The sequence below is a fragment of the Corvus hawaiiensis genome, chromosome 30, assembly GCF_020740725.1.
Source record: "Corvus hawaiiensis isolate bCorHaw1 chromosome 30, bCorHaw1.pri.cur, whole genome shotgun sequence".
Lineage (NCBI taxonomy): Eukaryota > Metazoa > Chordata > Aves > Passeriformes > Corvidae > Corvus > Corvus hawaiiensis.
This window is the reverse complement of record NC_063242.1, coordinates 18,535,048-18,559,625: the sequence shown is the minus strand read 5'-3', so window position 1 is coordinate 18,559,625 and position 24,578 is coordinate 18,535,048. Positions and strand designations below refer to the sequence as shown.

The 24,578-nt window shown below is 39.1% G+C and overlaps 2 protein-coding genes across 10 annotated transcripts in view; one reads left to right on the top strand and one right to left on the bottom strand.

Moving 5' to 3' along the window:
• The window catches only part of ESCO1 (establishment of sister chromatid cohesion N-acetyltransferase 1), a 33,661-nt gene extending 13,289 nt beyond the window's left edge, over positions 1-20,372 (top strand). The window contains exons 8-12 of one of the 3 annotated variants that reach the window (XM_048289202.1): positions 5,288-5,419; positions 13,268-13,357; positions 15,845-15,988; positions 16,831-17,018; positions 19,401-20,372. In XM_048289202.1, the coding sequence (XP_048145159.1) occupies positions 5,288-5,419; positions 13,268-13,357; positions 15,845-15,988; positions 16,831-17,018; positions 19,401-19,548 (702 nt within the window). In that variant the 3' untranslated portion in view covers positions 19,549-20,372. Of the gene's footprint in view, positions 1-5,287; positions 5,420-6,550; positions 6,671-12,553; positions 12,677-13,267; positions 13,358-15,844; positions 15,989-16,830; positions 17,019-19,400 lie in introns of those variants that run through there. The other 2 variants (XM_048289204.1, XM_048289203.1) reach the window with 2 other exon arrangements.
• A 547-nt stretch (positions 20,373-20,919) lies between these two features.
• GREB1L (GREB1 like retinoic acid receptor coactivator) overlaps positions 20,920-24,578 on the bottom strand; it is a 135,418-nt gene continuing 131,759 nt past the window's right edge. For all 7 annotated transcript variants that reach the window (XM_048289194.1, XM_048289195.1, XM_048289197.1 and 4 more), the window contains one exon: positions 20,920-23,648. In XM_048289194.1, coding sequence (XP_048145151.1) covers positions 23,485-23,648 — 164 coding nt within the window. In that variant the 3' untranslated portion in view covers positions 20,920-23,484. The remainder of the gene's footprint in view (positions 23,649-24,578) is intronic.

Below are 24,578 nucleotides of genomic sequence, written 5' to 3'. Positions count from 1 at the left end.
ATGCTGATCCAGTTTACACATTTGGATATTATACTTGAATTTTTCTTTACATATATTTTGATTAAAATTGAACACAGTTTCCTGCTTGACTGAAATAGGTTATCTATTAAATAAATATTTTTATTTAAGGTGAAAACGCAGCCCTTAGCGGAAATAGTAAGTGTAAGAGTGATTTCTTATGAGCCTGAAGAAACTTGCATCGCAATCATTTAAAGTTGCTATTTTCTTCCTTAAACTGATATAGTCTGGTTAGGCAATTTCTCTGAAGATTTAGAGAATGGCTTTTGGGCAATCTCTCATTGTTCTCTTTAGTTCAGTACTGCCTCTCTCCTGTCCTGTAAGCCCAGTGAAAACGAGACAGTGACTGCTGTGTAAGCATAAGGGAGGGAGTTTGGTACTTGAGAGCAGTTACTTTTCTTCCTACACAAATGGTGCCCTTTGGGATAGCTCTGTTATTACAGGGATGGTATTCTTCCTTATTATCACTTCTTCCCGGTTCTTCTTCACTGCAGCAACCCAGCTTAGTCTTGCAAATTCAGGTGGCTTGTAAGTGGTGTCCTTTGTCCTGACGGGAGGTGGGAATGTTTTGTAACGTTAGCTGGGAGCTGCTACAGGAATTCAGGCCCCAAGGCCACTAACATTGTGTTGTGGGTTAACCCTGGCAGGCAGCTGAGCACCATGCAGCTCCTCCCTCATTGCCCCCAAGTGGGATGGGGGAGAGCAGTTTCACAGGTAAAGCAAAAGCAATGCATGCAAGCAAAGCAAATTAAGGAATTCATTCACTACTGTTCATCAGCTTGTAGGTGTTCAGCCTTCTCTGAGAAAGCAGGACTTCATCATGTGTGACAGTTGGGAAGATAAATGCCATTAACTTCAAACACCCTCCCCTTCCTCCCTCTTTCCCCAGCTCTTATTGCTCAGCACGATGCCATACGGCGTGGGATAGCCCTGTGGTCAGGTGGGATCAGTTGGTCCTGGCTCTGTCCCCTCCCAGGTTCTTGGCGCCCCCATCCTCCTTGCTGGCACAGCAGTGTGAGAAACAGAAAAGACCTTGAATGCTGTGTAAGCACTGTGCAGCAATAGCTAAAACATCCCTGTGTTATCAGCCCTGCTTTGGTCGCAGATCTAATACACAGCACCGCAGCACCTGCTGTGAAGGAAATTAACCTTATCTGAGCCAAAACCTGTGCTCATCAGAACACTTTCTGTGATATTCCTGATTAATATTTTTATATAGGTTAAGAACCTGTCCATCGTAAATATTGTGCAGATTTATTTTCTTACTTTGTATTGTTTTTCATTTTGCTTTAGCCAATGACTAGTGAAGATACAATTTCGTGATGGGTGATGACCCTCCATTTTCATTTTTCAAGTATATTAAGTAAAACTAGAAACATCACAGCTTTGAAAGTTTCAAGTTGGTTTTGTTAGAATAGCTCTTTAGGAAGATGGGCACTGGCGACGGGCTGGTTTTTTCTTGGTTGGTTTGGGTTTTTTGTTCAAAATGAAGACTGGATTTTATTCTGAGTTGGGACATGTCTTCTGATCCTCCTGGTCAGCAAGGGGATCTATCCATCAGCTTCAGTCTTGAATGCATTTTTCACTGAAATAGCATTCTTTGACCTTTTAATTTTCTTTGGAGAGCCCCAAAATCTTTGTGTTGTTTCTTCCTGCACTTCTTGTATTTCCTTTCCAGCCTGCCTGTTTCTCTGGCTGGGCTTTATTCTTTGTTCTGTGAAAAGACTAGAGAAGAGGAAAAAACAATCTTCCTCTAACTAATACTAGCTAATCAAGACGAAGGTGACCTAATCTGTGCCTGAAGAGAGAGAAAAGAAAGGAAGAAAAAAAAAGGCCCCTTTTCATCTCCTACAGAGGCACCAAATGCCTTTTTTGCTTGCAGGGTTCCTTATTGCACATATGGAGGATCAGGAGACATGCACCTTCTCAAAGAAGATATTGGTAAGACTTTTCTTTCTGTCTAACACAGAATTAAGAAAGCCTTCTGAATTTAAGGCAGTGTTATCTCAATGTTCAGTTACAGTTAGCCTTGAAACAGTGGATATCCTGTACTTGAGGATTGCCTGAGGTGCTGGAATGCTTAATTGCCATCTACACGTGCAGAATTTGCTTAGGAAATGAAAGTATATTTTTTCTTTATTGTTATTGTTTAGAAAACTGAGTTGTAATGGAGTAACACGTTTTTTTCTGCCTGAAACCCCACATTTTCTTGAATATTCATCTGAAAAACATTTCTGTAAATTCTGAGTGCCAAACCTCTTGCATCTTTTTCTACTTGTGACAAGTCAGCACTTTATTTTTCAGTATCTGATGTTTGCTGAGAAGATTCCACCCCTACACTTTCAAATCCTAGTTATATTTACTCATAATACAGAAGGTGCTCCTAGGTTGTTGGGGTTTGGGGTTTTTCAGTTTTGTTTTGTTCGGGGTTTGTTTTGCTTGGCTTGCGATTTTTTTGTTGTTGTTGTTCTGGTTTTTTGGCAGCATTTTTTGTAGTTTTTTCGTTTTGTTTTTTTGGTTGGTTGTTGTTGAGCTCTTCCCATTAGGAAGGTCTGGCAAGCTTTAATGCAGTATTATGATTTGGGACTTTTTTCCTCTGGATGCATGCCCTTTCCACTTTTGCTTATGCAATGGCATCAGTTTAAAAACAGTCAGATCCTCCAGATGTTTTATTGAAGTACAAAAATGCATTCTTCATAATTCCTTACTTTATTTTGCATGTCCTTTTCTGTTGTTGTAGTCTGTGTTGGATTTTAAAGCTCCTGCTTTTAATTTTTGGCTGAAGTATTATGTCCTGTACTGTGGCTTTGAAATAATACTTCAGTTATGCAAAAATCTTCTTCCTTGTCTTCAGGAGACTGTAAAATATTTCCTAAAGGCTGTACTCCACATTTATCAGGGCTGTGCAGTTCAAAAGATTGCTTTAGGTACTACAGTGTGCTTTTTTTGATAATTCATAAAACAGGGTTTTCATATTAACCTATGTTGTTAGCCCATTGATACAACTGAATATGTATAAAATAGTAGTATCCGTGAAATCCTTAGAAAACAAAATCCAAAGGGAAAATCTCCCCCCAAAACTCGAAGCCACTGATACCAGCAACATCTGAGAAAGTCTGACTGTAAAATACAATATGGCAGTACTATTCCAGGGAAGTAATCTATTCCTGGAAACTTGCAAAACAGCATATGTATTTACAAGGCAAGATGGGGTGAGCTAGGAAGCCAGAGAACTTTGAGAATATCCTTGCCTTGAGTTTTCTGATGACTTCCTACATAACTAGGTTTTTTTTGGCTTGAGAATTTTGTTAGTAAACTTACAGGTTAGTTTAATACCTTGAGCTTCTTCATTATTTGAACAGAAACCACTTTACAAGACTTACTGCAGTACAAATACTTAAGACTTGCTTTATGTAGCTGATTTTCTAATTTAAATGGTGGGGTTTCTTGGCATATATTCCAAGCATCAAAGTACATTTCACTTACCCTCCTCTAGATATAGGGGCTATGTTCTCCGTGTTCAAGATAGGATTTTTAGGTTTGGTTCAGTTGGTTCATCTCTAGATAGTCAGCTGTACTGCCTTTTATCATTCAGGTATTAACCCTTGAAATGCAGTATCTTTTGGTGGCTAGAATAGGTACTTTGTTTTGCTGCTTTAGAGGAGGTCTGCAGGTGAAATAAAATGTGTTAGGTTTGATTTTTGCGCTTTTAAAAAGCTTGTCTTATTCTGACTTTACAAATCTAACCTCAGGGTTCATCTTTCCCTTTTCCTTCAGAAACATAATGTACTCCTGTTTCTCCTTCTGTATAGAGTAGGAATCTATATGTTGATGTATGGTTAAAGCAATGACTTCCTAGATTCAGCTTCTTTGTGTTGGCTGAGTTCCACAGATGTGCTCCTAAGGAGATGTTCAACTCTGAGTTTGTCTGGCCTGTTGTGCCTTTAGTTTCTTTTTGGAAAGAAACTGATACCTACGCTTTAGATGGCACTAATGTCTCTTTGAAATAAGTTGCTGTTGTGTGGAGAATTGAACTGTTGTTTAGCTCTTAGACATGCCTTTGAAGATGGAAGGAATAGAAAATGTTTTGTAAATACTTCTTCTGTGTTGCAAAATGCTAACTTCTGTAAAATTCAGTTCATGTGATCTGTTTCCTTGCAAATTGCGCACACAGATCAATTTAATGTTAAGAAACACCCTCAAATCTTTTTTTCCTCATGTAGTGTACTGGTTTAGAGTAGACTAGAATAACCTCTTGTTTCTCTATTGCTTGTGATGTATGTTTAAATTAATTAAAAGTGACATTTATTGCTGCTTACATAAGCTCAATTTCCAGATGTAGTTGAAGAATAAAAAAAGTAGTTTGAGCATTAAGCGGTAACTTAAACATGCCTTTTTGGCTAGGGATTTCATCCTAACTGGTATTCTTTTGCTCTTTGCAAAAGGCAACCCCAGCACCTGGTACTTCACTCTTTTTTAGGCACTGACTCTGAAATCTGAGGATGTTTCCAAATTAATAACACTTTTAATGAATAAACATAAAGCAATAGGTAGAGTAGTGCCCTGAGTTTGGTAATGGTTGCATACAGAGTAGGAGGATAACCTAGAAGGTCATGAGTACTAGGATTTTCCATTTGCAGTGTAGCTGCTATACGGTGTCTCAAAAATTGCCTTGAAAGATTTGGTATTGATCAGCTGTTGCAGGCATATTGCTGATCTTAATGATTATTTCCATAGCTTTTGGTTTTTTATAATACCCTTCCAGATTTTCAGGAAAATGGCTCACCTGTGGCCTGCCTCAAAGCAGCTCACAACCAAAAGACAAGCAGCAGCAGAAGTGTGGGGAAAACCAAATAGTGTGTGGCTGGATATGGGAATTTTCTTTGTGGAAGATGTTTATATTTCTGCAGATGGGAAAATGAAGGAAGAATTCTCTGTTCTTCGTATGTCATAAAATAAAAGTAATTTGTTCAGAAGTTATGGGGGTGGAGGTAGTTTTTTTAGGTGGAGTTTGTCTTGTGATTGATGCCTGTGCCTTTTAAGGGTATATGGGTTTTTGAAAGATGAAATTCTAAATTCTGTGCTTGTTGTTTCTCCTGTTTCACCCCATTTTAGCCTTTGTGTTGAATTTCCAGAAGATATGCTATTAGGAGGGATATCCAATTCAATGGAAGTTCTGTTCAACTGTATTTACCGCGCAAGGAATTGATAAATACCTGTTTTGTGGGTTATTTGTTGGTTTGGTTTTGTTGTTTTTCTTTTTTTATAGGATGGAGGACAGAAGAGATTTGGTGCTATTTCCTGTAATATTTGTGGAATGCTTTACACTGTGTCAAATCCAGAGGATGAAACCCAACATCTGTTATTCCACAACCAGTTCATAAGTGCGGTTAAATATGTGGTAAGAAAACCTTCTCTTTTGAAAGACATAAACAATATCTTTTGTTCGCTGTGTACTAGTTACAATTCATATTACATTAAGTTGTGTTTTAATAAATTATTATCACAGTAGGCCACAAATCATCCACTTTGGGAAATAAATGTTTTTAAAAGCCGTGGTAGAGAGGTTATATGTTATGTATAAAATTAGTTAGTACAATAATGGCGTTTCACTGCCATATTACTATTTGTGCTACAATTACCTGATCTTTGGGAGGTGTGAGGATAGCGATAGGAAAACAAAGGAATGTCACTCTTCTGAAAGTACTAAATACAGATTACTGTACCACTGGTGTTTGCAGCGATTAACTTAATAGTCAGATGAAGGGCTGACTGTCCTCTTTCTGTAAGTGTGTGATCTTAGATGACTTATAAATTACTTTTCCATTAATTATGTGTAATTTGAGGAGAGACTGCCTAGGAACTCAACTGATACAACTTCATAGTGTATTGAAGCTATACTGAATTTATAATGAGATTGTGATCTCCAAAATACAAAGTATTATTTCAAAGCTTCATTAGATATGCTGTCTCTGATTATATCTCTCATAATAAATCTCAGATTTGAAAAATGCTGTATAATTTCAAGTACATTGTAAAATCAGCTACTTCACACTAGCTGATATTACAAGACATAGGAAATGCCTGTTGACATGTCTGAAATCCAGAATAGAATCCACAAAGTTTATTTTCTTTATCATACATGTTACCTTCAGTACTCTACACTCGAGTAGATAAGACCTCCAGGATAACTGAACTGAGGCCACCTATTTATTTCATGTAGGTACCAAATGGCTGTTGGGCTACTCTTAAATCTCAAGCACAGCTTTATCACACTGTTTGCAAATACAAAGATGTAACTTCATAACTAAAGTGCTTGAAACTCCCTGGTGAATAGTTCTGGTATTTATTCTGTCCTTGGTTAGTTTTCGCCAAATAATCCAGATGTCTGGAAAGATCTCTTCTGATACACATTGGCTGCATCATAGAGTGGGACTGGGCAGAAAGTGTGATGGAGCTCAGTGCATTATAATGGCAGCATAAAATACATTTCCCCATTTTATCCTGTTTTTCCTCCCTCTCCCCACCCAAGTACTTTCAGATCTTGAATGTTACCAAAGATGTAAACATAACTTACAGAAGATGGTGTTTAGTTCTTTTGGACAGAAGCTGGCACATGAGTTCAATAGCTACTTAAAGCTGCTATGTTCATGTAGGTAAGAAGCTGTACTGAAGTTCTGAAAGTTTTGGAAGTTGAAAGAGCTGGAATTTCACACTTGTGTGTATGTCTAGGGTAACAACATAATTAACATAAAAGTGAATGAGCACACTGCCTTAAACCAGTCATAAATAACTTCATACAGAGTTAGGCATGCTTTTAATTGGAGAAAAACTTTCCCTGTTATTTTCTCACTTGGTAGCCATCTTCTTAAAACTTCCAACAATATGTACTCAAGCAAATTATTTGTATTGTCAGTTCAGTGAGTAAACAGTTTTCTCTCTGTAATCTTCTGAGGCTTTAGTTGTGTGTTACGACATTGTAGACAACTGTAGAACCATGGAGCCATTAATGCCTTAGGTTTTAACTTTCATATTTTTCAAATCCTGTACTGCCTAGTGTGTAACTCTGAAGTTTCTTGTAGCCTGTTAATTTCTGCTCTCTCACGCTAGGTAGACATAACAAAGCCTCTCCAGGCCTGCTCTCCAAGGACACTCAGACTGTCCTAGGCCCAAAATATGTAAACCAACATCTTAAGAGGGGGGTGAGCTTGGGGAAATTACATCATTAACTGAAGCTTTAATTGGAGAATTAAATTAACCCTGATATACAAATGAACCAAACTTACAAAAGTGTGAAGAACTCGTGAGCTCTGGTCCATCTTGGCAGTAGCTTCTGGCTCCCAGGGTGTACCTTTGAAGGCCTTTCAAATAAATACCCACCTTTATTTCCTTATTTTTGTCCAGTCTCTGTTTTTAGGTGGCCTCTCAAGGCATCACCATGATTTAGATGGTAATTCTGGAATGGAAACTGCAGAGTAAGAGGCAAAAGAAGAACTCTTAACGGGTCTTCAAATTCCCCTCTGATTTTTTTTTCCCCTCATAACAATATTTTTCCCTCAAACAATCTTAACACTGTTTTCTGCATGGGTGAATAACTTTTGCCATGCTAAATAAATAAGTTTATACCACTAGTCATTTGATCTGGAGTCAGTGGTTCTTGGTTGATAGTATTGTGACAGAAACATTCTCACCTCCTCTTAGAAAATAATTTCAATTTAAGATAAGCCTTCTTGTCAGTGAATTAGTACACCAAGTGACTACTTGTTAATTCTTAGTCATCCAGAAATACCAGAATGATTGCTAATTATCCTGGTTTTGCTAGGAGGTTTTTTGTGGGGATTGTTGAGAGGATGGCTCATAGGTTTCTGGGTATTTGTATGTCGGTACTGTGTTGAAATTTTTACTGCCTTCCTTCCTTGCCCTGACAATGTTAGCTGGACAGTAGCATCAGGGGATTAAAAAAAGTGTACTAGGGAGTGTCCCAGTAACTCCTTGGTTAGGCTTTCTGGTCCAGGAAGATGTGGTCTCGGTGACCTTGATGTGTTACTTGATTAGCTCTCCTAACACTTGTTTATATGTAGTTGATACGTTTGGCATTACTTGTGATTTAGAGGCCATTCTAAGATACCTTATAAGCATTTGTCATTCACATTCTTCATGTCGTATGATGAGGTCCCAGTCTGACTTGAGAAAAACTTTTTTTAGTTTTTTCTCCCTTTTAAACATCTCTTGTTATGGGCTTAATCGTTCTATGAATGATTCATTTCACGGACTCAAAAAAAGTAGGTCTGTATACATTATCATGCTAGAGCTTCTTGCTGTGAGCTGTGAAAATGGACATTATTGTTAGTGTCTTGCCCACCTGCACGCAGCTGCTCTGTGGGTTTTTTAAAAAGTTTTGAGTAGCCAGAAGGTAGTTTGCACGTAAATAATAAATTATTTTTTATCCTCAACAAAATAAAATTTTGATTGGTGGGTTTTTTTAAAGGCCTATCTTACTTCTTGTAGTAAAAAATTCTGTTTAGGTCTCTAGAAATATCATGATGCCCCCAAAAGAAGGACAGGCTAACAAGGAGATGGTATTGGATACTTGCTTTGTCATGGATATCTGATAGAGATGATAAGGAAATTATAGTCCTTTTGTGCAGAGAGGAAGTTTGGCAAATGTAATGACATTTTCTAGATTTTAGGAACAGAAGATTGGCAAGGATTGATACAGGTTTTCTTAAGGGTGACATTTGCTATTAATAGAAGCGTGCAGATTAAATTAGCAAGAAGGTAAAATGGACAAGGTATAGCACTGGAGCAGGAATGAGAGATGCCTCCAACTGCAGACAAATGTAGCAATTTGTCTCACTGTTCTTCTGGTTTCAGACACCTGAAAGTCTCCAGACAGATGATGCCATTCTAGCACGTATGTGCACTGAGTGGTGATGTACACATTAGGTGGTAGCTCCAGCAGAATGGGCAACTCTGTGGGATGGATAAATGATCCAGTTTTATAAAATCCTCTAGCTGTGATACCACACAGTATCAATTCTGCATCCTCTCTATGATACGACGCAAGATCAACTTAGTATTTCTGCAAAATCTTTGTATAAGAGCAAGGAATTTTTAATGGTGCTTTGAAGTTGCGAAGCCAAAAACTTAAGTTAGTAAATGCTTGTGTGATTGCAGTTAATGTGTTTGTATTTCAGGCTCATCTTCTTGATTAAGAACATCTTGATCTTAAGAAAATGGAGGAAACTGTTATTAGGGCTGTATGATCTGATAAGTTTACAGCTGTTCTGCTGTAACAGCACCCAAGTTCATCTCTGAACTTCTTAGAATTTTCACATTTTAAAAAAAAAAGCAATATTTGACTTCTTGACATCTAAAATTAATAGGATATTGGGATTGAAGATGGTGCTGAACTTCATGTCATCTTGGAAGGATTTCATGCTTGTCTTGATTAGCATTAATTCCAAAAGTAATGCATCTGTATGATATAAAAACAATGTTACAAATGAAGTTCTTAACCATTAGCTGTCTTCCGTGAGAAGTTTTAATAGAGGATGATATTTGGTAGTTACATCCAAGGATCTTTAAGCATTCTGCAGTCAAAAAGGCATTCTCTATATTCCATTCATAGGAAAGAGAGGCAGAATATCTGTACTTGTCAGGAAGAAGAATGCAGTAGACCCATTTCTCTGCTGCAGATTGTCAAGGACAATAGTTTACAGGATTTCACACTAGACTTCATTACTAGAGAAAAAATTAATGAATTTTTTTTTAGTGAAGACCAAGAATTATACAGTATTAACCATGTTTTCCTCAATACCTCAGTATTTTTGAGGAAAAAGAACTTTTTAAGAAAGAAACAGCACTGGGTTTTTTTTCATGTATTTGTAATCACTTGAGAAATACTGAGTACAGAAAAACCAGAACTGACGTACACAGAAAGGCGCCAGCATTGCTATCCTGTTTCCTACTCATATGTACGAATTTCTAAAAAATTAGGAAATTCATGGGAAGCAGGCTGTCACTTCTGCTGACTTACGCTTTTAAAGACAAATCTACATCAGAGATTATTTTAAACTATTAAGCAGAAGATAATGAAAAACAGCACTGAACAGTTAGTTACTGTGCTGTTAATGTTGGAGCCATCTTTACTACCTCATTCTTTATATACATACATCATATGCAGTGAAAGCAATGCACTGCACTCTGTAGTGGTAGCTACTGTCTGTACTGTTTCATGAGGTGGTAGCAATTGCTTGTCTGTATTGCCGTTTTTGTAATGGTGTCTTTCTTTTGTAATCCTACTGCAATTGCACCTTAAAAAACAAGCAGAAGCAACCTTTATTCTTGTTTGAATTGGGAGGAAGTTAGAGGTAGATTAAAAAGGAGCTAACTGTGCCTTGCAGAGTTGCCTTATTTTCTGAAGCAATTACAAATACTTGTAGGATAAATAGTCCCAACATGGAGGGGAGGAGGGTGTTGTAACAGCTCTTACCACACCCGTTACAGCACCAGTCTGCCCAGCTGTGGTGAAGGGTCTCTGCGTGCCTTGCTGCTGCTGGCTGGAGGTAATCTGTTGTTGGGCACGGACTTGCAGTATCAGGGAGGAGTGCTGAAATCATGTGCTTTTACTCCAGGCCTTGGGGAACATGTATCCCTGTGGGAAGAGTAGCTTTCCTTTTAACTTCTTTGGTCATCACAGGCCACATATGTCAATGCTTGGGCATCTGATTTAAGAGTAAGTAAGTCTTAATGTCCTACACTAATGTCAATTAAAAGGAAAGGAAAAGCAGTTTGTCTGACATTGCAGTAGAATGCTATATATTGCAGACATAGGACTTTTGTTTCTTGTGCTGAGGTGTTCTTGTCATCTGTCTGCTGAAAGAGGCCCACTTCAGTTGTCAGTGATGGAAATACCTTGCAGACTCTAGTATTTTAGTAGTGTTAAAGTAGTGGGTGGTTGGTTAAAATGTGTTAATAGGTGTGTTTAGGGAAATTATTTTCAGACCACATGCAAAATACTGTCACTAAAGCATATTTTGTGTACTGTAAATATCTTACAGGATTAGTCCCAGCTGCAGCTGTAGCACTTCCCTTTAATGTTACAATATGACAGAGCTGTGACCAATCTTGTGCATTGCTTCCATTTGCCTGGTGTGAAGGAAGCAAAACTCAACAATAAGGATGCTAAAGGTGCAAATAAATACATGAAATCATAGTTTTTCTTTTTAAAATTATTAGAGCTGCATATGACTTTAAAGGCTCAATATGGCTTTAAAATGGCTTCACTAAAAGTCTGGATGAGCATAGGGTTAGCAGAAACTTTTTGGAACGTTGCATCTAAAAGGTGCATTTCTGAATAAATTCCAAAATACTTCAATTGAGAAACTACCCCGCCTGTGAATATCATCAGTCTCCATATTATACAGATCACTTCAGAAGATGAACAGGTGGACAGTAATGAAAAGAATCAGTCTGACGCATATGAGAATCAATTATTGCATTTTTACATAGTTATTTTTAGACTTGTGCTAATATACTGTTGCTTAAAAGCATAAATACTGTGATGTTGAGAAGTGTTCCGTTCAATATTGGATTTCATTTTGTGGAAATACCTGGCTATAACATTAACAGGGTATCTTAACCTAAAAATTAGTGTTGAATTTTCTGACCTAGGCTTCAGTAGTCTGGATGCTGTAATGGCAAGATTATCAAACATATTGCATTTATATCCTGAGTGATGGTTTAAAATAGGCTATAAAAAGCTCTTGCAGAGCAAACAGGTAGCCAAAAGGCAGAAGAAGACAAAATATTTGAGGGGTAAGGTTTGAGGCTGGAGAGTAGTAATCCTTGCTTGACTTTTTGATGTCTTTCCAGACAGTCTCAAAAAGCATGTCACAATCCCACAGATGGCACTTTTCTGCTCCCCTGAATATTATGACACTGCTGTTTACTGCCCTTTGTGTTCAGACCATAATACATATAAATTCTAGCAGGTTCTTCTTTTGTGCATTACTACTGAGAAGAAAAGCAGACAGGATTAAAATGGTGTCTGTGTTGCAACCACTGCCATGCTGGGTGCTAAACTAACACTTAAATAGTTTCAGGGCTAGCAGCGAGTAGATAAATTTCTAAAATTATTCTCTTCATGTCCTCCTTGGGGTAAGAGAATAAAATCAATAAGAATAAAATGAGGAGCAGATCAGGTATTACAACACTGAAGTTTAACATTTTTTGTGGTAGTATATATGGCATTCATCCAGTGCCAAATTCCATTGCTTGGTCTTTAGTCAAACGTTATTTTATGGGAAGGTACAGATTTCAATGAGAATCACTCCATCAGTATTGTTTCTTCAAAGACTTTTTTATTTAAAGTTGCTTTGAAGTAAGACTTTTAGATCAGCCTTTTTAGTGGCTGAAGTTACTTCTGCATTCAGTATTTTTAGGTCCCATCAAAGCAACTTGAGTTCTAATATCTACCAGTCCCATCTTGCTAGATTTAAGTGGCTTTTTTGTTTTGTTTTTTTCCATGCAGGTACTGCTCATTATTCACCACGAGTGTGGATCTGAAGAAGAGTTAATTACCTCTATTTTTTTGAGTATGTTTATACTTCAGATACACACAACGTAGTCTCCTTCCCTATTAGATTCTTAGAAGGTAGTTATAAATTTTTTTCTAGTATCCTTCTTGTGGCTTTAACAGTTATGATCAGTAACAGAATAAACTATTCCTTACATTTTGGGCAACTGCATGCCAATCAGTTCACTTAGAACCTCCTGGAGGTCTTTCGCATGCCAGACTTTTAAAACTGAGTGTGTATTTGTGGAGGTAACTGTGTTAAAAAGAATTCTTCTAATAAAACTTAGGGCTTTCTCATTCACTGGACTTGGAAAAATAAAGTATTTACGTAGGTTTGAAAATCAGTTATGTGAGCTGAATTTGCTACTTCTGTTCTTAAATTGAGTTGCACTGCAGTTCTGGGGGAAAAAAATCTAGTTGGGAAATTGTAAGACACTTTCACATTGTTTTTAGGTATAGTTAGGTTACTGTATAAATTATTGCATAAGTAACATCATATTTTATCCGTTGTGCTTATCTTAAAATGCTAGCTGAAGTTTCCTTCTCTAGCAAAGCAACTGCTAAATTGTGTGAAATCTGCATAAATTCAGTGTCTAGAACAATAATTTGCCACTTCTGCTTGTAAAGTACATCTTGTATATGGTTTAGATAAGTGTTTGTTTTATTTAGGGTTGGAAAAAGGAGAGAATCTTGGCTGAATATCCCGATGGAAAGATAATAATGGTTCTTCCTGATGACCCAAAGTATGCACTTAAAAAGGTATGGTGAGAAGGACCGGACTTGTATGTCTTGCTTTGTTTGATGTTTTCATGTAAATAATGAGAATGTTTGTAGTAAAGTTGGTGTAATTTACATGTGAACAGTTGAAATTGGACTCAAAACTGCAGTGGTTCTGTTCCCTTTTTGACAGACAGGTCAGATACCTCATGCTTAAGCACTGCTGCTCTCTTCATAGAGAGGCTGGGCCTGGGCAGGGGTGGGAAGAGCATCAGCCAACAGACTTTTTTAAAGTTTGGTGTTTTTTATAAATATACTTGCAAAATGTCTGACAAATATTTTATGTGATAAAAACTTCCCATTATATTTAAATTAACTGAAATTTACTAACTATTACTCAGCACAAATATGGCACCATTCTCTAGGTGACTTTCTGATAAAAACAGAATTAGGTGGGAAGTGGCCTCAAAGTCATCTAGTCCATTGCCATGTCCAAAACAGGTTACGATGCATCTGACAACTTTCAAATAATTCTACCACTGGGGATTTGTCTGATCTCTTCAGACTGTATTACAGTGCTTTGTTATCCATAACGTTAGGAAATTTTCCCTAAATGTCTAACAGACTCTCCATATTGCAATTTAAACTCATTAGTACTAATTGTACTGCCATAGCTATAGAAAATGTCCTTCTTTTCCTCCTTGCAGCAGATTTTTTGTGCCTGAACAAAATGATTTTTTTTTACCTTAAGGAGATTGACCGGATGTGCTGTTTTTTAGTTTATAGTCCTAAATAATGTTTTTTAGAGCTCCATTCATTGTCATGCTCTCTTCTAGATTGTCTCCATTTGTGCCATGACTCATGTCTTTCTTGAAGCTCTAAAACTGGGCCCAGCACACTAATGGGGACTTAGAGCAGTTGGGTACTTCAGTGTCCTGCTGGCTGATCTGTGTTCATACATGTTAAAGTCATTTCATTGTAGCCTGGCACTGACTCTGTTTAGCTGGGGATTTGCTGTCACTAATAGGGATTCTTTACAGTACCACTGTCGCAGGGTCACAGAATGGTTTAGGTTGGAAAGGACCTCTGGAGGCTGAATTGAAGCCCGACAGCTCTTGCTGGTGGTGTGGCTGTAGCAGGCTTCTTTAGTCAAAGTTACTGAATTGAAAAGAAACTACAAATTTTCACATGTAATGCCGATAAGTTTATTTGTTTAGTTTCATTTTTCTGGTGGGATTACCTTAATTTTAGTACATTTGTTGCACATTCATTTTTTAATGTAACGGCTGAAGAAAAAGAAGAAAGACTGTAGCAAATTAAGTCATTCAGGATAAAGTTCTGTAGTTCTGTGTAGCTGAAGTTGATAGAATCTACAGCTGTCATAACCATGGATGACTGATTTCAAGAATAATTTTACTTAGTGTTTCAAATCAGATAATTGGATGTGTCATTAAATGATTAGTACCTGAAGGTTAAGTGAGAAAATAGTAACTCATAACATACCTGTTAAAAAATTATTTTTAAAGCATTTTTTAACACTGTTTTCTTTACTGTGAGGGTGCCTGCACATTAGAACAGATTGTCCAGAGAGGGTGTGGAGTCTCCCTCACTGGAGATACTCAAGCACTGTCTGGATGCAGTCCTGTGCCAAGTGCTCAGGGATGGCCCTGCTTGTGCAGGGAGGTTGGACAAGATGTGGTACCTTCCAACCTGACCCGTTCTGTGATTCTGTGATACTCATAGCATCAGTAATTCTATTTTTGCATTACTACTGTGACTACAACATGCATTCAAGAAGCTTACGCCATTTAATGAACCACATAGGTGAAGGCACCTTATTTGTCTTACAGGCGATGAGGCCTGATTGAGGCTGTTCCAATGTCCAGGTGCAGGTTCAGGAATCCCTCAGTAAAATACCAGCTCATGCATAAGCTTACATTTATGTTCATGCTGGAGTTTATCTGTTTCTTCTAGACTTGCTAATACTTAAATTTTATTTTTAGTTTCAGTTACTCTTTGCAAACCCAGTGGAAGAATAGAAAGCTGAAGGAAAGAGACAACAATTACTCTCCTTTAGAACAAATGCATACACTTTTACCTGCCTTGGCACTGTGCCTGCTGTCATCTGCTCAAAACCCTTAATGGATTAGTTCTTTCAAGACTTTAAAAATAACAAAAAATCTTCAACTGTTTTAACTTTCCTTGTAGGTCTAATTTACTTCTAAAATGTCAGAGCTCACACTTTGATTACGTGCATTCTCTCTATTAGCCTTTGACTAATGAAGTTTGGACTTAATGGAAGCTGACTAAGGGGTCTTTACTCTTCCTATTTCCAGATGAGCATTATTTAAGGAACATTTATGTGGATGATGTGTTGCAGGTTGCTTAGGTTAATCTTTAACTTCAGGTGTAGCTTTCAGTGTTCTAGATAACCTAATACATTTTTGCAAATCTGTGATTTTAATGTAAATTTATAAAAATCTGCATTTACACGTATTTCTTATAAAGCATTTAAACTTATTTTGACAGGTTGAAGAAATCAGAGAAATGGTAGACAATGACTTGGGATTTCAACAAGCTCCTCTCATGTGCTACTCTAGAACTAAAACTCTTCTTTTTATTTCTAATGACAAAAAAGTTATTGGCTGCTTAATTGCAGAACATATCCAGTGGGTAAGTGATTGAATTGGAAAAAGATAATCTGTGTTAGTACTTAATAACCTTTTTTCACGGCAAATTAGTATTCTTTGTAGGCCTTTTCCACAGAGGAAGAGACTGGGTGGTTGGACCATTCTGAAATGTAGTTACTCAGTTTTGTGTGGTTGATGCTGAGGTGAGACACATGGATGGTGTCATACTTGGCTCAGACAGATCTGATCATCTAAAAACTTGCCAGAGCTGAGGGCTGGATTTTTTCTTTCTCTGCTGTTATGCAGCTCTGGCTGTGCTCTTGCTTGTCAACAAGCAGGTTCATCTTCCTACCCAGCAGAGAGCCAACATGGTTGAAAGAGTGGATGCTCTGTATGATTGAGTTGAATCACCACAGGGTGAAACAGCTCCACAGGAAATAGAATCAGAGGACAGAACTGCACTGGATTGTGGGACAAGAAGTCATGCTTCCTGTTGCAGTACTAATCACTGATGTCACATTACCTGTCTGTTCCATTCCAAACTGTCGTGTTTTCTACTGTCCCTTGGGAGTATCAGACAACAAGCAAAACAATCCTAGCCAAAGTCAGAGAAATCTATGCAAACACTTTAAAGGATTGGATTATTTGTTGCTGTTACTTTAAGTGAGATAAACTCTAGAGGGGTTTTTGTTTGTTTATTCTTTTATCATGTGCTTCATTTTTGAAACTGTTACGAGAACTTAAATGAGACAAAAGTATAAAGTCTTTTTGGTAAGGCATTTTAGCAGCCAAGTGTGTTTAACTGAAATAAATTAAACATTAATTATTTTCTTCAGTCATTAGTGATGCTTTTATAAAGGAACACGTTTTTTACATCATCTGCAGGGCTACAGAGTTATAGAGGAGAAGGTTCCAGAAGTCAGTTCAGAAAATGAGAAGGTCATATTTGAGAGACAGAAAGCATGGTGCTGTTCAACTTCTCCAGAACCTGCTATCTGTGGGATCAGTCGGATCTGGGTGTTCAGCATGATGCGCCGGAAGAAGATCGCTTCTCGGATGATAGAGTGTCTTAGGTAAGACAGAAATGTTCCTCAGCTACACATGGTTTAGATGGAATTCAGTCCAAGATGCTGATTGCTTTGTGTGTCTCAGGCTTGTATTTCCAGGCCGCTGGTGATACTGGGGATATGGATTTGAGCACAGTTGACAGTTCTGGTGTTAGGTGGAGTTCAGTAACTAACGTCAGCACTATACAATAGTTTGTCTTCCACAGAAATCTCAGAATGCAATTTTAGTGAGTCACTCTGACAGACTGCCAGGGGGACATTCCTCCACAGTAATTATGAGTAAAGGACACAGGACTGTCTTTGGTCAAAATGTGAGATTACTCATGGACTTGGGACCAAACCATTGTCTGATTGTCCCTTCCTTAGAGGTAGAAAGAGGGAGGGAACAGAGACCCAGTGCACCAGACTATTGGATATAGTCTGGTGGCTTCCAGCTGTTGGTTTGGGTTTTTTATATATAGTCAGGTTCACTGAACCTTATGGATATTTTCAATTTCCCTGAAGCTTTAGTAGCTAGCAGTGAGTGTATTCCAGCTGAATGCTAAGTTCATGCTACATCCATAAAAAGGACTAAAACATCTGTGTTGTTGTCTAGACAAATGTTAAAAATATTGAATCTCCAAGCCTTAGGTTTATTTCCAAGAAGTTTAAATGACAGTTCTGAGTAATGGCAAGAACTGCTCAAATCTTAGGCCTGCTGGGCTGTCAGGTTTGTACTCACCCCATCTTGTTGGAGTTTCCATAACAGGCACTGCTGCTTCTGCCAGTCCTCACCCTCTTGGGTATTTGGAAAGCTTAGCAAAGCTGTTCTGCCCTGCACAATGCATCTTGCCTGGCTGGTGGAGCAAAGCATGATCACATCATGTTTTGGCTGACCTATTGACAGTAAAGGTGTATTCAGATAAGCATATTAACTTGATGGTTTGCTTATGGTTTTGGCAGATTAATATTGTATTCTGTAGCTTCCTAGAAACTTATTCCTAAAGGAGAGATTTCTCCCCCAAAACAATGTTGAAGTTCCTTCCTCAGCTGCAGCCCTAAAAGGTCTTTAGAATGAATTTTGATGGTTTGTTGCAGCTAGTAAGGCCTCAGTTTTCCTTTTAACTGTGCACTGCACCTCCTCTTTTGTTGTGCTCTGGTGCTTGTTTGGCCTTCCAGTAGCTCATGCTGTGTTCACTAAAAAGTTTTGTGTTACTCTGGTGCTCCATTGGTTTGTAGAAAGGTCTGATGTCCTCTAGAGCTGATGTAGATGAGGGAGCCCAGGAAGTTGCAGGAGGCAAAGGAAAGGAGTGAGACTTGCTTTGGGATGGCAGTAAGCAGTCAGATCTGCCCAGCTGCCAGTGAAACTTCAACCTAAACATAGCAAAAGGTACTTGGGATGGGATGAGTTTGGTAACCAGCTAAATCCTGAGTTCACAATGTTAAAGGCATTGTAACAGACTGAGGTCCATTTTGAGAATGTCTGCCCTGTTTCACTCAGGCTTTCACAGTACCTTGGAGCCACAGAAACCCAGTCAGATAGTCTTAAGAACCTTGCAAAGTCATCTTCCTGAACACGTGAAAGAGAAGAGAATAAAGCTGGTAGTAATGAAAAAGGATTTTGTTCCTGTTATCTTTTCCTTAGTATTTAATGGAGATGTCCAAATGAGTGAAGCTCATGCTTGCTCTTCAAGTACATTTATGATTATTTTACAGAAACTAAAAGATTGAAGTTCAAAGGGAGTTCTTCTGTTTTTAAGGATAAACATTACCTCCTCCTTCCCCTAGTCAAGGTCTTAAAGCCTGAATTCAGTTTTCTAAATTTGCTCACATAGCGAGGCAGAGATGTAGAATGGTGTCCCTTGATTCCCACTCTTCCTTCAAATAAGGCTAAAGCACACAGGAAGTAGTCTTCATGAACAAATTAAGCAAATTGATTCTTTCTTTTTGTATAGTTTATTACTGAGTGTGTATTTGGGAATTATTGCCTTGAGGTTGGTCCTTTGAGGCCCCTTCATAAGCACCCCAACTTGTTCTGTAACTTGTTTTCATTCCTAGTGATTGTAGTCACAGCCCTCGTGGTCTTTTTTCTATTAAAACATATTTGGAATAAATTCAAACGTTTTATTTTAAACCATGAATTTGAGGTCTTGATGCAATTGTTCTGTACAAACATTCCTTGTAAAACACCAGACTGCCCTTATAAAGCCCCTCCCAGAGCAAGTGACCCTCCTTGCTCTTTGGATTCACGCTATTTAGAGCCATCTCCTCCTAACAGAACTTCATTTTGAATGTCTGTGCCACTTAATTAATGGTTTGTGGCCTAATAGCATAAATGTTTTTCATTATTCCCTGAGGGTAATTATCTTTTTTTCTTCTTTCTTCTTCCTTTTCCCCTCTTTTAAACAGGAGCAACTTCATATATGGCTCATACTTAAGCAAGGAAGAAATTGCTTTCTCTGACCCCACTCCTGATGGAAAACTCTTTGCAACACAGTACTGTGGCACTGGCCAGTTCCTGGTATACAACTTCCTCAACGGACAGCACCAGACTTAACTGCTCTGCAGGAATTCCGTTTTTATTGGACACTTCTGCCAAACTGTGTGGAGTGGGTGCAGACCTTCAGCAGAAGCCAGGGCCATTTTTATTACAGTGAACTCAGGACTGGTAACAACCAAACGGTTGTACTATTTTATTAAAATTGTAAACAATGCAGTAATAGGCTAACTTGGTTTTTTTAAAAGAAAGATATTTTATTAACTTTTACAAAAGTTTGATTGTATTTTATCTAGTTAGTCATGTTTACATGCAGCAGAAAGTTGTTCATAGTGGACTGTAAACTAATGCAAAGACTCTAGTCTGGCTGACGAGTACATGCTGAAGTTCTTACTGAGGTGATATACCAGTGCTTCCCAGTACTGGAATGCTGGGCTCCTGGCCCAGCTCCCACTGCCAGCACTTGTCTGACAAGAGTTCCAGGCTCTGCCCAGTGGCATCGAGGCAGGAGGTGTTACAGTGCAGACATTGTGGGCAACAACCCTCAGAGGCTGTTCGGTGCCTTCTGGTGTGCCCCTGTACCCTGCTCCGTGTCAGGGCGCCTGCTCCCTGGAACCTTGTGTGCCCTGTCCCTTTCTCCCTCAGATTAGTTGTGGAGTAAAAGGTGGAACAAAAAGCCCAAGGCCTGGTGTACTCATCATTCTTCAAGTATTGTACTGAGTATATACCTTTGTTAGTGGACTTCACTTTGATACTTGTCACTCCTTCATAAATCTCTCCTCTTTTAAAGGGTTTGTATGTTGAAAAACTGCTGTGGCCTTTCTTGATCTGTACATAATGTAGATAGATTAAAAATAAAATACTTGATAGCTTTTTTAAAGTTACTCTGTATAATACTAAGTGTGAATGAATCTTTAGTCTATTTCATACTTTCCTTGGTGGGAGAAACCTAACACCCTGAGGATCAGTGCCCCAGGAGCTCTGGCTCAAGACCATCCTCATACAAGGTTCAGGGTAAGGTGAGAGGGGATACCCTTCAGTCTCAAGTAAAAGTTTAAAAGCCTAATGGAAGATGGGAAAGATTTAGTTCAGTTAAACTTAGAGTTTGTTTTGATTTGGGAACCTATGTGAAGTCAGGATGCACTGGTTTATGGTGTGATGTCCTTAGCCTTGGTCTAGAGCTAAAGCAAAGAACTCACACCACAATGCTCCAGAGTACTTAAAGCAGGAGTAGCAGAACAGCCGTGAATTCTGGGCTCCAGACGCTGTTTGTTTCCAGGCTGCCATGTGTGATTTTCCAGGGGATGGTGAGCAGACTGTAAAGGGCTTTGTCAAAAAAGTGGTGCAGGTGCACAGGAACTCTGGAAGTGATCTTCTGTGGTGGGTTCAGAAAGCAAGAGCAGGACCAGTTAAGAGAGAGGCAGTCTGAAATGGTAACTTAATATATTCAAATTTAATGAAAGCACATTATAAACATACCATAGCCACAACTTCGGACAGTTTCAGTTCAGAAACAATAACATGAGGTAGACTGACTAGTGAAGCTAAATTCACCAAGTTTTTGGTTAAGAAAACTTTACACTAGGAAAGCAATGTTTTTAACCCTCTTCCAAAAGTCACAAAAAGCAATTACATAAGTTAAGCAAAAAGCATCTGCATATGATTCTTTATATCTTAGTTTACATTCAGTTTTAACCTGTGAATAGACAAGAACATCTACAGGTAAAATACAACGCTGGCCAATTTTCATACATTCATAAGAATGGCCTAAATGGCAAGGCTTAAAACCAAAATGGAATAGCAGTCATGGAGCTGTCAAACAAGGATCTCCTTGCCAGGAATTCACAGGCAGCCGGTTAAAGTGTTCCTAAAGTGTTCCACGGGACAGGCCTGCGCTGTTAGGGCTGGTGTAGTGCACTCTGGCCAGAGCGTTACCAAAACTCCCTGCTTCCATCTGGGAGAGCACTAAGGAAATGGGTTTACTATGAGCTGGTAAAGGCAGGCAAATACACTGATTTTCTAAATGCACTCTCAGCCTTCAGGACAATTTTGCTCTGCTCCACCAGCGGGCTAACTCCTCCTAGTAGTCTCAGCACCTGGAATTTCAAGAACTTAGTGCAAACATCAAATACACAACAAACAGGAAACCATTTTTGAACATGTAATACCTGATACTTCTCTATGCCATGCTAAGACTCAGGGCTGGCCTTAAGCCCTCTGGCAAAACCAGAGTTACTGGAATACATTCAAGCGTGTAGCAAATGCTTCAAGAATCATCTTTCATATCCCTACTTCTTCCCAGTGTTCAAATAGGTAAGGCAGGTTGTATCTGAAGGAAAATAAAAAATAAATTTACAGAAATGGGTTGTTCATGTGAAATTCGTTAAATTTACAGCATCAGAAATAGTGCTACATCAACACAGACATATGCAAACCCTTTTCCTTTGGTCTCTGTCAAATATATTATGGTTATTCATCTGTAAACATCTCTTCACAAGATAAAAAAAGTTGCTTAATTAACACTATGCGTTAAAAAAAAATGCAGCTTTGGCAGGTCCTTCTGCAATGACTGCAGGTCAGGTATAAAGTGTGTTGATTTCATTGCTTTTTGGGGAGTAAATTAATATTCCTGAATAGCATTTAAGAACTCTCCATTTTTCTTACTGATAAAGGGGGTCACAATGTGCAGAAAGATGATTGTTGGGGGGTGTGTGTGTGTATACTGCAGCGAGGTAACACCTGCTGTGAGGGGAACAGAGCACTGCTACATTTAACCGTGACAGCCAAATGCTACTGCACCGAGTTCATTCCAGAACACCTTCACAAGGATCATTATTGCGGCTGGAAACAGAACAGTGTGCGACTGTTGCAGAGCCAGGAGTTACACAGATGACGGGGTCAGGTGATGTGGTCACGATCTTTGCTTCTGGAGAGTCCCTCCTGAGCAGTCCCAGCTCCCTGGGGTTTCTCCACTACTCCCCCCTGGAGCTTCGGTAGAATACTTTGTTTCTCTCAGATCCAGCTCAGGCACTGTTACTCTCCTGCACATTTCTTGGTTTGTTGCTTCGTGTAAGGGTACAACTCAGACCTGATCTCAGCTCTGTAGCCAGCTGGAGTTGAGTGTAAAGGAAATGGAGAGTGAGGTGCAGACAGTCCACCACAAAGGCACTGGACGGCCAGGAGGATGCATTTCCGTACACAAAGGAGGATGGACCACAAGTTTCCAAAGCTGAGGAGAGTGAGAAACTGAAGGTGATTTGCTGGGAAGTTACTCTGGCCTCTAACTGAAGAGAGAGCAGCTCCGAGAAGCCTTTTGCTTCGGCCCATGGAGCTGAGGAGGGGGTGCCTACTGGGGCAAAATACCATTGCTAAGGGTGCACAGTGCCTGCCATGCGTTTGCCCATTTGTTCAGGTTTAAGTAGTAAACTTTGAACACCTGTGGAAATTTTGCCAAAGACAGTTTCAATACGTACACAATTACAAATTTTAAACTAACACTGCACAGAGAACAAGACTATTCCTTGTAATACAAATATCTACTTCATATTGTAGTTTCAAACCCCTGAGTATTCCTGTACCACAGCACAGAGCTGAAGAGACGCAGTGGGCTCTCCTCCCCCTATCTTCGATAAATTCCACATGCTGGGGTGCATTTCATGTAACACATTCAAGCTTGCAGCTGCAAGAGGAGAGCAGCTTCTTCCCCTAACTCAGCTGAATATAAAAAGGATTCTTCTTTGACCAAACAATATCCTTGGTTGGCTGTGTGGTTAATGGTGGTGGTTGTGACTGATATGAAAATAATGAATCCAGGATCCTGTAAATCATAACCGATGTGGTAATTTTATCCCAAGGAATAAAGCTACTTCAGAATTGTGGGGAATCCTTTAGAGCAGTCTAGATAAATATTGGTTGCACTTTGCTCCACAGTGATTGTACTTTTTTTTTTAAGAAAAAAGTTATTTTGTGTTTTTGTTAGCTGTGTCTCAGCGAAGCTTATATGTGGCGTCCTGTGAGGAAATAGAGTGGTTCATCATCACTACTGTTTGCAGTTTGAAACTCATCCCGAAGTCGGAACTGCCACTCATCCTCCAACTCCAGCCGGACTATTGTCTGCCGTAGCGAGCTTCTGTCTTGACATATGACACACAGGGTGGCACCTTCAATTGAAAAGCACGTTAGGTTCTTGGGGTACAATAACAACAATTTCCTTCACTGATTTTCCTAAGGTATTTCAAAGAAATCTCTGCTGCTAGAGAGGAAAAAGTAGTATTAGAAGGGTCTACCACCAACTGTCCAGTCCAGGCTCAGATCAGTCCTGTGAGCCCCAGGACAGAAATTAATGTGTCCATTTGCAGGAAGGCACAGACATGGAGAAGCAAGCGTGGCATGGGGTCTGCTCTGGATCACAGGATGTCACTGCCTGACAGGCAGTGTTAATATCATCAACTGCAGCAGAGAGAACATTAATTGGATCTTTAAATTACTACTGATAATTATGCCCAAATAATAAAGCCTACTTTTTTGTTTGTTTGTTTCATGGGATGTCTGGGTTTGCAGAAGGTCAGTGATGAAATTCTACTAAGCCAAACCAGTCCCACAACTGACTTAAGAAAATCCACTGACTTCTTAAGTATGAGCACTGCCTTTGTTAAAGCACTCCAAGAGTCCCTAATTTCTTCTGTGGCTTAACAAACTTTAAAACTTTGTTGCACCTGGTGTTACAGATGGTCATTTAATGAGCAGGAGAACTGGACACCTTCAGGACTTTCTCTTTTCTGTTCCCCAGCCCATGCACCCAACACACAGAAAGTTTTAGTTCAGATCCCTCCTCTGCTTGACTGAAGCAGGGAAAGGCCCTTCCTACCAGACATCCACTGCCTGTTTTTGGGAAGAAGCCACTCCTTGCCCAAGAGTTACAAAAGTGCCCTCTCAGGCTGCATCAGCTCTGGGGACCTGGTGGTGGGCAGCACCAACCCCAGCGTGACTTTGTGCCCCCCTCCTCTGTCCCTGCCCTGCAGGGCCCAAGAGGGCACAGGAGCAAACTTCAAAATGTGGTTCTTGGGACTGGCTAAGGGTCACCCCCATGG